This window comes from Pangasianodon hypophthalmus, chromosome 3, assembly GCF_027358585.1.
Source record: "Pangasianodon hypophthalmus isolate fPanHyp1 chromosome 3, fPanHyp1.pri, whole genome shotgun sequence".
Lineage (NCBI taxonomy): Eukaryota > Metazoa > Chordata > Actinopteri > Siluriformes > Pangasiidae > Pangasianodon > Pangasianodon hypophthalmus.
In genome coordinates this window covers 27,511,071-27,523,785 of record NC_069712.1, presented here as the reverse complement: position 1 = coordinate 27,523,785, position 12,715 = coordinate 27,511,071, and the positions used below count along the sequence as shown (strand labels likewise).

Below are 12,715 nucleotides of genomic sequence, written 5' to 3'. Positions count from 1 at the left end.
ACCTATCTTTGCTAAGAACTGTTTTCTTCTGCCATCTTTTTCTCTGCTTTTTATCTATCTAATCAGCCTCAGTCATTTTTAATTGGTTGCAGAGGGTTTTATATAATGCAGTTACTGCTCCCACCTATGTAGAATTAGGCTGAGGAGGCAGCATGTCTCCTCATGTGTTTTCCATGAAAAAGCTTTGTACCTTGGTGCCAGTATAGTTCGAAATTTGCCTGATTACTGTGCCAGAAACCATAAAATGGTAGTAACTTGCCTCACCTTACACCAACCCAGGACCTGATGAGAGAGCTGGATGAGAAGGAGGGGGTAATCAAGTCAGTGCAGGACCAAGCTGACATCCTTTTACAACAGAACCATCCAGCTAGGCTTACTATTGAGGTAAAGCAAAATTGTGTAAACACAAGTGCATTGTGATTGCTTCATTTTTTTGACAGCAAAAATTAAATTCAAAACCGGATGAGTTCTTACAAATTAAATGGTTTGTCCACCCCTCTTTTTCTGTGAATTCTTAGGCATATAAGGCTGCCATGCAAACACAATGGAGCTGGATCCTGCAGCTGTGCTACTGTGTTGAGCAGCACCTGAAAGAGAATGTTACTTACTTTGAGGTAGGTGACGGTCTGTTTGGTGCTTTACTGCTTTTTATATTCTGGTTTGTCTGATTGAGACTTTGCTCCCCTGACAGTTTTTCAATGATGCCAAAGAGTCTATGGACTACCTTAAAAGCCTTCAAGATTCAATTACAAGGAAGTATGGGTGTGACCGTACTAGCAGTCTGCATAGACTGGAGGATCTTATTCAGGAGTCTATGGTTAGTAATCTTGCAAAATACTATACAATGTGTCATGAGTTATCATCAATAACTTTCCAAACTGATATGCTATGTTGTCACCACAGGATGAAAAAGAGCAGCTTCTTCAGTACCGCAGCACTGTGGCTGGCTTGGTGGGACGTGCCAAGTCTGTTGTTCAACTCAAGCCCCGCAACCCAGAGAACCCTGTCCGAACTTCCCTACCTGTCAAGGCCATCTGTGACTACCGTCAAATTGAGGTGAACCCCTTTAGAAACATGTCTTTAATTTTCCTTTCTAAATATTTTTTTTTTTTTTTTTTTGCTAAGTCTATTTCTGCTTACAGATTACTATCTACAAAGATGACGAGTGTGTGCTGGCAAATAACTCGCACCGAGCTAAATGGAAGGTGATCAGCCCTTCAGGGAATGAGGCTATGGTGCCTTCTGTCTGCTTTACTGTGCCTCCACCCAATAAGGAGGCAGCTGAGATGGCCAGCAGGTGAGCACAAGACAATTATCAATTCTTTCCATCCCTCCAAAAAAGTCAGTGAAAGTCAGTGTTCTCGCACCACTCCCCTGTAACCACAGTATCAGTTTACCTTGCTTGTAAAGGCAACACAATGCTCTGTCCTCCCTGTGACCTCCCGTGTCTTTTTAAGGTGAACAGGTTTTGTGCCTATATCTCTGCATTTCTTGTCTTTGCATTTTTTTTTCCTTTGATCAGGATTGAGCAGCTGTATCAGAAAGTTCTTGCACTGTGGCACCGCTCTCACGTGAACATGAAGAGTGTGGTGTCCTGGCATTACTTGATGATGGATATCCGCAACATCCGCAAAAGCACTGTTGCCTCTGTAAGCGTTTTTGTCTGCATAAATGTATGAATTAACGTGTAACAGATAAGTACAAATAAGTGAAAAAATATTATAAGAAAAGATCAAATGCATGCCAATCTCTGATATAATTTCTTCACCATAAGGCAGTATTTACCAGACAGATGTATCAGCATGCCTTTTATTAAATTTAATCATAGCCTGTTGGGGCAGGTTTGCTAACAGCTATCTTTTTGCTGTTTGTGGTAGCCAAAATTAACTTGGCATAAACTGTTCTCCTCAGATTAAGACTATGTTGCCCGGCGAGCACCAGCAGGTCCTGAGCAGCTTGCAGTCTCACTTCGAGGAGTTCCTGGAGGACAGCGAGGAATCGGAGGTCTTCACGGTGGCAGACTGCACTCAGCTTGAGAGAGAGGTGCTGGCTTCAAAAGAGTTCTACGAGGAATTGCTCAAGTCTGCAGAGAGAGGTAAGATCATGCAACCACTCACTTCTAGATAAAAATTTACCTTATCATGCCCCTTTAAGCCTCTTGGCTAGAAAGTTAAAATCCTGTGGAATTATTCTTTATCCAGATTTGAACTGTTCTATTAAGACTATGTCTAAGGCGATGGTGTTACATAATGCATCAATTACATGATTGTTTAGAGGATAACATAACGTTTATAAGAGTGAATACGCTGTAGGATTTTTTTTTCATGAGTAGCTTTAAAAATCACCCCTTTGACTGGAACTCCTTCATGTGGTCAACAGAGGAACATGAGGAATCCGTGTACAACCTCTTCATATCTGAAGTGCGTAACTTTCGCATGCGCGTGGAAGCCCATGAGGAGCAACTGATTCGGCAGATCCGCTCCCCTCTTGAGCGAGATGACCTGAAGGCCATTATGCAGCGCATCATTGATCAGGAGGTACATCTTCTCATCAGGCCATCTTTATCGCTCACAATCATGCAGCTGTTATCATTCACAAAGTTTTCACCATTGAGCCCATCTCTGAAAACACACCGACTCTTGTCTGTTCCTTTTTATACCCACAGAGGAAGAAGTCAGAGTTAGACCGGTTGAACGAGGATCTTGAGGTGCTAAGGGAGAAGTGTGAGTCATTCCTCAGACAGGCTGCTAACTCTCCTTCAGTGCCCACACTGTCTTCTGAGCTCAATGTGCTCACTCAGAGCATGGCTCAGGTCTACTCCATGTGCTCCATATACTTGGAAAAGTGAGTGCGTCATCTACTGATGTGAATGGAAGTAGTATTCGTAGTAGTAAATCATCATCAACAGTTTTAGACTGGCTGTGTTCTAAACTGCTGATGTGTCTCAGGTTGAAGACAGTGAGTTTGGTGGTGAAACACAGCCAGGGTGCTGAGGCATTGGTCAAGCTGTACGAAGGCAAACTATGTGAGGAAGATGCAGTCAATGGTGACATTAGGTCTATCGATGCAGTTATGAGCACTCTCAAGGTAGGTAGTCTAAACAAAACAAAATGTCTTTGCACCCTGTTTGTTTACAGTTGCTTTTGCTTAATATCCAAATTCGATATTTTCAGCAATGGAGATCTGAGATAGATGACAGAAGAGACGTATTCCATGACCTGGAGGATGAACTGCAGAAAGCTAGAGCCATCAGTGACCGTATGTTCAAAACCCATAATGAGAGGGACTTTGACCTTGACTGGCACAAGGAGAAAGCTGAGCAGCTTGGAGAAAGATGGCGGAATGTCCACTCTCAAATTGAAAACAGGTCAGTCAGGCTAATAAGTAAATTAATCACCTTGCAGTAATATTGTCACCTAATTTGTCTAATGGAAATAATCTGATAATCAAATTTGTCAGACTTCGAGACCTGGAAGGCATCAGCAAGTCTCTGAAATACTATAAGGATGCATACAGTAGCCTTGATGAGTGGAGCAAAGAGATGGAGGCCAATCAGCTGAAAACCCAAGAGAACCAGCCAGAGGACAGCAAAGCTTTGGCTGAGTTACTAAACCAACAGAAGGTAAGAAATCCATCTTTTGTGTCCTTCTCAAGTGTCCTCTTCTCAGGAAATGCTAATTTTTTCTTTAAGAAACTGTCAAAACACGTTTTTCATCTAGTCAGGTTGTGATATTGGTGTGTTTTAGGTACTTGTTGCGGAAATTGAACGTAAGCAGAGTAAGATTGAGGAATGTCAGAAGTACTCGGAGCAGTACTCAGCTGGAGTGAAAGTAAGACAGGCTTCTGATCTCACCTTAGTGAAAGGAAACAATCCAATGACACTGAAATGGGGACAGGGTGCATCATGTTGTTCTCTGCTTTCAGGATTATGAGCTTCAGTTGATGACCTACAGAGCCATGGTGGACTCTCAGCACAAGTCCCCAGTGAAGAGAAGGAGGATGCAGAGCTCATCAGATACTATCCAGCAGGAGGTGAGGGAGAAAAAAATCATGAGAAATGTATCAACAATAACTAGGTATTAATACATAGCAGAACAACTATCAGGCTTATAGTGTTTACTCAGTTTATGAATTTTCTTTTCTTTTAATCCTCAGTTCATGGACCTCCGCACTCGCTACACAGCACTGGTCACTCTAATGACGCAGTATGTGAAATTTGCAAGTGAAACTCTGAAAAGGGCAGAAGAAGACGAGGTAGGATTTTCATATGATTGTGTCTTTATTTTATGTTAAATTATTTACATGGAAGATTTTTACTATTAAAATCGCCATACGTTCAATTATCTATGGAATGTCTTTGGTGTGCTGGCTTTGCAGGTTATATTCAAGTATAATCTTGAATATAATGAAATGCTTGTTACTAGGTTGTTTCAAGTGTAGAAATTGTTAGAACTGTCTCTCTGGCCTGCAACAGTTGCTTTTGATAACTGTTTATTTGCTTTTGGGTATAGTATACTTCCTGCCATTCTGCAAACACCTTTCAGTGTGCTGAGAAATCTATGAAAACACTATTTGTCCTAGTTGACGCTCTTAAGTGTGTTACTTCGTCACATGCACAATAAGGCAAACAGCTCCCTTTTACAATATCCTTAAATTCAAACACTGTTTCTAATACAAAATATTCAATATTTTGTATTGTTGAAGGTGGAGGGGCATTTTCATGCTTGGTTTGGTAAGTGTGCCAGAGCTCTTCCTTAAGATATATTTTCTTTCTCTAGCCAAGGTCTGGAAGGTAATTTTACCTTTAATTTCAGAGGAGGACATGTATGGACAAAGCTGAATATAGGAGCTGGTTGGATAGTATGGAGATACAGAAAGTGGCAAGTGAAGAGGAGATCTCCAGGCTCAAGCGCCAGGTACTGGAACTGGAGGCCTCCTTGTCCGACAGACAACAGCAACTGGACATCCTGGGAGGAGAATTAGAGATGCAGAAAAAGTGCATTGAGGAATTGAATGTACAAAAAACTAAGGCAGAGTATGAAGCGCAACAATACCGTGTTGAGCTAGAGGGTGCTGTTAGATCCAAAACTGCCATTGAACAAGAGCTAAAAAATTCTCGTCAGTTAATTCAACAGGCCGAGGCCAAACAACTGTCCTTGGAGGAGAGTCTTCGCATGCTAAGGAAGAACATAGAGGAGAGTACTCTGGCCCGTAGGAAACTGGAAGATCACTTGCGACGCAAGGACAATGATGTCCAAGATCTGGAGGAGCACAGGCGTTCATTGGAGCGGGAGCTGAAAGCCAAAGAGGGCACTGAAGCAAATCTCCTGAGTCAGGTTAGGATCATGGAAATAGATCTGGCTCAGAAGTCTGAATCTAGACTAGTGCATGGGGAATCACGGAAGGAAGTTATACAGAAATCCACCATCTCCATCTCTGCCCCAGAAGCAGAGGCCCTACAATTCAAAGTGGATGAACTCATGATGGGCAAAAAGAAAGCTGAAACTGAGATCAAGGCATTGAAGTCTGAGCTGAACTCGGTGCTTATGCAGAAGAATATGGCTGATGAAAAAGCACAACGCTTCAAGGAGCTCCTGGATGATGCAAATAATAGGCTGATGAAGCTTCAGGTGGAAATGGAGTCAGATAGAAACAGCATCAGACAGAAATCAGATGAACTTAGGCAGGAAGCCTCTGAACTTAGGAAATCTGTCTATATATTTCAAGAACAAGTTAAATCCCTTCAGCGAGACAAATCTTCACTAGAGCACAGAGTGCTATTTCATAAAACAGAGGTTGATGGATTAAAGGAACAACTGAAGATCAGTCAAGGGAAGCTTCTTCAGTGGAGCACTAGTGAACAAGAGAATTGTCAGAAACTGAGAGGGCTAGAAGAAGAGCTTTCCACCAAACAGGCTGAAGGAGAACAGATGAAATTTAAGATGAATGAACTAAACAGAATAAATCAGTTGTTGGAAGGTGACATCAGGCATCTGACGGTAAGTATTGAGTCATTCACGCAAGAAAAATCACATTCTGAACAAAAGATAAAAACACTGAAAAATGAGACTGAGAACCTCAAGGAGCAACTGCTGAAAGCTAAAGAAGAAGTGAGCATTAAGACAAGAATAGAAAATGATTTGCAGCTAAAGGTCAAAAACCTTGAACTAGAACTTCAGAAAAGTGACTTACAAGTGACCCAACTTACAAAGAAGGTAGAAGAACTAAGAAGAACCATGTTGGACAATGAACGCTCAGTAAAGAATCTGAATACTGAACTAGATAAAGCTAATATGGACATTGGCAGCAAAGATCAGCAAATCAGCATACTTAAATCACAAGCAGAGAGTACAAAATCTCAGCTGAAAATAATTGAAGAAGAACTTCTTAAAAAAACCCAGACATCCCATGAGCTTCAGTTAAAACTGCGAGACTACAATGAGGAGATGAAAAAAACATCCGAGTTTCAGCAGAAAGTTAAAACCCTCAATGCATCCATTACAAATTATGAAACAGAAATCAGAAATCTGAAAGCAGAGCTGACGTCCATGTCCTTGGAGAAGAATCTAGCCAATCAGAAGGTTCAGGAACATAAAGTGGAGATTAACAACTTGAATGTGGCGTTACAAAAGTCCAAGACTGAAGCACAGAAGGAATCATCAGAGGGTAAGAAGAATGTTGCGAAGTTGAGAGAGCTTGAGAATGAACTTATACGATGCAGACAGACCATAAGCAGAATGAGTGGCAACTCCGAGAAGACCACAGTCAATCTTAAACTGGACATCTCTACTCTTCAGCGGGAAAAGCAAGCTGCTGACCAAAAGTTACAAGCTTTGAAGACTGAATTTGATGAACTTAATTCCACTCTCAAAAAGACAAAAGATGAGTTGCTCAGAGTGACTCAAGAAGGGAAGATAAATCAGTCAAAAATCAAAGAGCTGGAGACAGAACTTCAGAAGAATAGGTTGATCATTAAAGAAATTAACTCTAATTCGGACAAATATACAGCAAACCTACAGCAAGAATGTTCTAACCTTCTTAAAGAGAAAGGTACTGCGGAAGAAAAAATCACAACTCTGACCGCCGAAACTTCACAGCTAAAAATGAAGTTGGACCACACTCTAGAAGATCTGATGCAAAAACAGAAGGAAACAGCAGCTGCCAAATCGAGATCCCAAATGTTAGAGGACCAGTTGGAAAATTGTAAGAGAATGCTTGAGGACCTGAAGGGGAAACTTGAATTGCAGAAGAAGGGCTATGAGACACAGTTACAGTTAGTGCAGAATGAGATGGAGCAAAAACTGGCATTGCAGGAGTCTCGCATGAAACTAGAATGTGACAGAAAATCAAAGGAACGCCTGCATAGTGCTGAAACAATTGAACGAGACAACCAGCAACTCTTGCAAGAAATTGAGAAGCTGAAAACATTGCATTTAAATGCCATGAAAGCCAAACAGGAAGTTCAAAAACAACTTGACAGCATGTCCTCTCAATTGGAACAATCCAAGAAGCAAAAAGGAGCTTTGGACCTTGAATTGCTCAAAGCAAAATCTAAGATTACCGAATTAGAAACTGAGAAAATCAGAGTGAAATCCAGTATCTCACAACTGGACAATATCCGCAAAGAGAGCTCAGAAGAAACCTCAAGACTGAAACAGATGTTGACAGAGACTAAACAGAAATTAAGGATGGCAGAAAATGAAGCAAAATCCTCAAAGGAGCAGATTGCTTCATACATAAAAGAAGTGAAAACTTTACAGGAGAAGAACCTAAAGCTTGAAGTAACCTATAAGTCAGAGACGAAACGTCTGAAGGAGTTGGAAGGTGTGAATCAAGTCAATCATCAGTGTGCTAAAGACGGTGAGCTTGCAAAGCTGAAGACTGAGTTAATGTTAACGCAAAAAATAGTGTCTTCGTATGAAGAGGCAAAGCAAAATCTGGAGGAGGAACTTAAGAAAATGAAAGTGACGTCAGAGGTACATGTCAATAAGTATTTGTAAATGTTTTAGATATTATGATTTCATGTAGATCAGTCATTTTTATGTTTTACATACATTTACCTGAAAAAATACTTAATCAATTAATCTCATGCTTTCAGATAGCTACTTTGAAGAAGGATAAAGTACTGGAGGAACTGAAAATTGTGAAACAAGACAAAATGGTACCACTGGATAAAACACCCCATGAACTAAGGATAACTGAAAACCTTATTTTAAATTCATCTACACAGGAACAACTGTCAAGTCTGTCCACCACAAACCAAAGTAATCTTTCTGAACATAAATTTACATCAAGGAACAGCTCACGGTCAGACAAAAGCAAGTCTGAGAAAAATCAGTCTGTAACATTTAAAATCACCGCCACTGACTTTGATAACAGTGCATCTGATTCCTCAATGATAAGTAAACCGAGGGAGTCAAGTTCGTCAAAGCTTCAAGGACTCAGGGGTCGGGTCAGTATTGAAAAGTTGATTAAAATCAAAATAATCACTGAGGAAATTGCACTCAAGTTAAAAACTGGATTGATAACCATGGAAGAGGTTCAGGCATCACTAGCCCAATTCACCGGCAAACCTGTTTCAATTGCTGGCATTTATATTGAATCTGGCAAGAAAAAGATGTCTTTTATGGACGCTGCAGAGGCAGGTATTATGGCGAAAACGTATGCTATTGAGTTTTTGGAAGCACAGGCTGCCACAGGAGCCATAATTGATCCAATCACTGGTGAAAGCTACAGTGCCGTAGATGCTATTGATAAAGGCATTATTGGTGAAGAATTGAGGGACAGAATAACAGATGCCGACAAAGCAGTCAGCGGTTACCCTCATGGTGGAAAACTACTTTCCGTCTTTCAAGCTATGGAAGAACGAATTTTAGATAGACACAGAGGGAAGGGAATACTTGAAGCACAAATTGCAACTGGAGGGCTGATTCACCCATTAATTGGCATGCGGGTTCCACCAGATTGTGCCATTGAACAGGGACTCGTAAATCAAGCCACCCTTCAAACTCTGTTTGATCCTATCACTAATCCAAAGAGCTTTCACAACCCAGAAACAGGACAGAGAGCATACTATAACGAACTCCTCAAACTGTGTGTATTTGATGTCAGCAGTGGCGTTTATCTTCTACCCTTCGGAAATGATCATATTTCCAGTTTCACCCCAGCGAGCACTCACAGAGTGTCAGTCATTAACAGTTCCACTGGTGCAGAGATGTCGACATACGAAGCTTACAAGGCCAATCTCATAGATAAAAGAATCTACCTGTTCCTCTCGCAACAGGAGAGTGAATGGCAAGAAACGACGGTCATTGACTCAAGTGGGAAACTTTTGCATATTTTAACTGATCAAAAGAGTGGGCGACAATTTTGCATTGAAAATGCTCTTAGTCTAAAGATCCTTCAAGCAAGTGAACTTCAACGCTATCGTAGTGGTCAAATGAGCATCTGTGAGCTTGCTGACCTTCTGATTTCTAGAAAGCATGTGTTAAAGAATAAGCACAGCCCAATTGCAGGACTCTGGGATGTAACTTTCAAGAAAAGGCTCTCTATTCTCAAAGGATTTCAACAAAACCTTGTGGACAGGCTCACTGCGCTCAAACTCCTTGAAGCTCAAGCCTGCACTGGCGGTATCTGTGACCCATCATCAGGTGACCGATTTCAGATTGCAGATGCTCTCCATCGCGGACTCCTGGATGAAAGTTTTGCTCGACCTCTGCACCAGTATGAGCAAGCTTACTATGGCATCATCCATCCCCAAACTGGAAAGACTTTGACAGTAGGTCAGGCAATGCATGAGAACCTGTTTCCTAAAGATATTGGATTCCGATGTCTTGAATATCAGCTTACAACTGGAGGCCTGATAGACCCAGGAAGCCATAACAGGGTCTCTGTGGAGGAGGGAGTCAAGAGCTGTCTGATTGACAAAGCAACAGCTACACAGTTGAAAGATGACCACCCTCATCCCAAAAATATCACCTGCCCAAAAACAAAGCGAAAAATTTCTTTCAAAGAAGCTCTGGAGAAAGGAATCTTTGACAGCCATTCTGGACTCCTGCTGCTTGATGCTACAAAGCCACATAGTATTGGAGCCACATCGTCTTTCCAATATATTTGGGCCTATCGTCACTTCTAAAGCAGCATTTACAGATATTTGAGCTAAATATGAGAAGCAGAATTGTGCCATTGTTGTTAACTATGAATGAAAGTGAATAGCCACTGGTTTTGTGCAAATGTAAATTGGTAGCTATTAGCTTCCAATTATTGTTAGCATGGTAGTTTGAGCTCTTCATTAAATATGACTAGGTGTTGGCAAGCAATGTGACAGGAATATCAATGAAATGGGTTTATGAGTCACAGAATGTGTGTTGTAAATGTATGCATATGTATGAACACAATATATGAACACAAACTCATGAACATCCAACTAACAAAAGCAATTATTTAGATTTGTATTTAATAACTAGAATTTACTTAAGTAATAAGCAAAATGGCATGGAGGTATATTTACTCGTACACAACAGCAGTTAGTTGACATTTTCTTGCTTTTGTAATTCATTTCACAATGTCTTTTTCCATGAAATTCAGAAATCTGTTGAAGAGGAGAGAAAAGAGCAAGCTGATAAAGTTAGCAAGTTATTAAACTGGATGTCTGATGTGAAATCGAACGTGAACAAAAACGGAAAGGCTGTAAGTGATGACAAAGGCAGCACAGAGAGCTCTAATAAGCCTCAGGTAAATCACTCTCCGCAATGTGTCGCCCCCCCCCCCCCAATAACTTTTTTATAGGTCTTCAAGTCACGCATAACAGTTCAGAGTGTTGAAACTTCATTTTTATGTATGTACATTACTTGGAATAAAGAAATTTGTGTATATTCTTTGTATTACATTTACATTTTAAATTAATTACATGTCTCTTCTGTCCTGGTATGATGACAATATGTGCATGACCATGGAGAGTTTCACAAGCACACAAATAAAGTTCACATTCGTCATATACAACATATGATCTAAAACATTATAATAAACAGTGCAGTTGCCCTGGATGCTTGTTTATTTGCATGTAAATCAGTATCATGCCTGAAAACATATCTCTGTAGCATAACAGCATCCTTACTTCAACTCAGATTATCTTACTTGTAAACTACAGAGTACAGAAGGTAATGATGAATAATGATTATTCATTTTATTCGTATACTTTACATAACCAACATTGTACACATGCAGAGTTATGCAGAGATATGTTCTGCATGAAAGAATAATTTATGAGAAAGATTTCCCTTCATTTAAATACATAACACACTGATTACACATACATATATTTTTCATGCATTTAAAAGTTGCCCAAAGGCCTTATCATTTTATGTATTGTCCAATTGGCCAGAACAGAAAATGTTACATCCATTGGGGTTCATATTCTCATGGCTTATATAGATTGCATGGATTATAGAGAGCTCAGTCAGATAGGAGACCTTTTTTTAATGAGTGGACACCAGAGATGTATAGTGGCCTATTTGTCCTTGCTCTCACTACTGTTGTTATGCTACGTTGCCATGACAGTTATGATTTATAAAAACATATCATCCATGCAGTGGTCTTACACCATACAAAGTCATTGAAAAATTAAAAAATGCCAACCTAAAATGACTACCTGAACAAATGGTCTAGCAAAAAAGTAACATTCCACATTAAAATACCAATATTTATATCCCCATTCCTTAGTCCAGCAATATACAGGAATTTGTATACACACTGACGATCCATTTGTACATGTTAACACCCTGTTGACAAAATGTTTGCATTTATCATTTATAATTATAATTCAGTAGTGTGCAATGTGATGTGGGCAGTTTTTTCTAATTGACAAGCTATGGACAGTGCAAAAAAAGTTGATAATGAAATCCTTTTTCACTTATACCAGATTCCTATGGAAGAGGTTTTGTCAAAGAAGGAACAAATAACAGAAGCATTAAGAAGTACACAGCAGATATTGTCCAAGCACAGTGACAAGTATGTTCCTTTATTTCTTTCACATTGGACATAACAAGCAGTGAAAAAATATTTTCCACTTTATTGTTAATATCAGTAAGTTTAATTATGAATGATCTTATTTTCTCATTAGGATGTCTGAGGAGGAAAAGTCTGAGGCAAAAGAACAGCTAAAACTCCTCCACCAAGCCTACAGTGATCTCTCTCAGATGAGTGTGAACCAGACACCCTCTGCTGAACAGGTGAGGCGGATGAACTCATTCTGCACCAACTAAATGAGTGACAAATGTCAGTGCCTGTTAATGTGTGACAAATGCTGTTCTCAGTGCATGTCTAACATGTTGAAGCCTCAGCACATGAGCATGACCCCTGTATGAAAGGTTTCAAATGTACAATCACGCTAACATTTTAAACTCATCACTGGGTAAGGGTTTTTTTTTTTCTGTACAGAGTGAACTGAGTATGCTGTAAACATAGCAGAGCATGAGTTTTTAATGCTACTCATTCTTACTTCACAGCAAACCTCATCCGCCCTCACTCTTTAAAGTTTTTTGCCACACTGCAGTAATACTCTTTGTGTTGTCTTTAACCGACGTTGTTGTTTTTGCAAGATGCTGAAAGTTCTGTCCACAGATGCATGAGAGCTTTTAATTCTACTCTTCTTGCTGTTGAAAGTCTGATTTGACTGTTGAAAATGAACTGTAGACTTGTTTTATGGGTGAGTACA

At 40.0% G+C, this 12,715-nt stretch overlaps 1 protein-coding gene across 36 annotated transcripts in view; it reads left to right on the top strand.

Annotated features, from left to right (window-relative positions):
* The window catches only part of dst (dystonin), a 138,705-nt gene that overhangs the window by 63,694 nt on the left and 62,296 nt on the right, over positions 1–12,715 (top strand). For 26 of the 36 annotated variants that reach the window (XM_053232738.1, XM_053232750.1, XM_053232744.1 and 23 more), the window contains 19 exons: positions 280–384; positions 519–614; positions 692–817; positions 904–1,056; positions 1,143–1,297; positions 1,523–1,649; positions 1,912–2,095; positions 2,380–2,537; positions 2,666–2,844; positions 2,949–3,087; positions 3,174–3,367; positions 3,460–3,622; positions 3,747–3,830; positions 3,925–4,032; positions 4,156–4,254; positions 4,815–4,916; positions 10,588–10,734; positions 11,921–12,009; positions 12,122–12,230. In XM_053232738.1, coding sequence (XP_053088713.1) covers positions 280–384; positions 519–614; positions 692–817; positions 904–1,056; positions 1,143–1,297; positions 1,523–1,649; positions 1,912–2,095; positions 2,380–2,537; positions 2,666–2,844; positions 2,949–3,087; positions 3,174–3,367; positions 3,460–3,622; positions 3,747–3,830; positions 3,925–4,032; positions 4,156–4,254; positions 4,815–4,916; positions 10,588–10,734; positions 11,921–12,009; positions 12,122–12,230 — 2,517 coding nt within the window. Of the gene's footprint in view, positions 1–279; positions 385–518; positions 615–691; positions 818–903; positions 1,057–1,142; positions 1,298–1,522; positions 1,650–1,911; positions 2,096–2,379; positions 2,538–2,665; positions 2,845–2,948; positions 3,088–3,173; positions 3,368–3,459; positions 3,623–3,746; positions 3,831–3,924; positions 4,033–4,155; positions 4,255–4,814; positions 4,917–10,587; positions 10,735–11,920; positions 12,010–12,121; positions 12,231–12,599; positions 12,707–12,715 lie in introns of those variants that run through there. The other 10 variants (XM_034303099.2, XM_053232754.1, XM_053232753.1 and 7 more) reach the window with 2 other exon arrangements.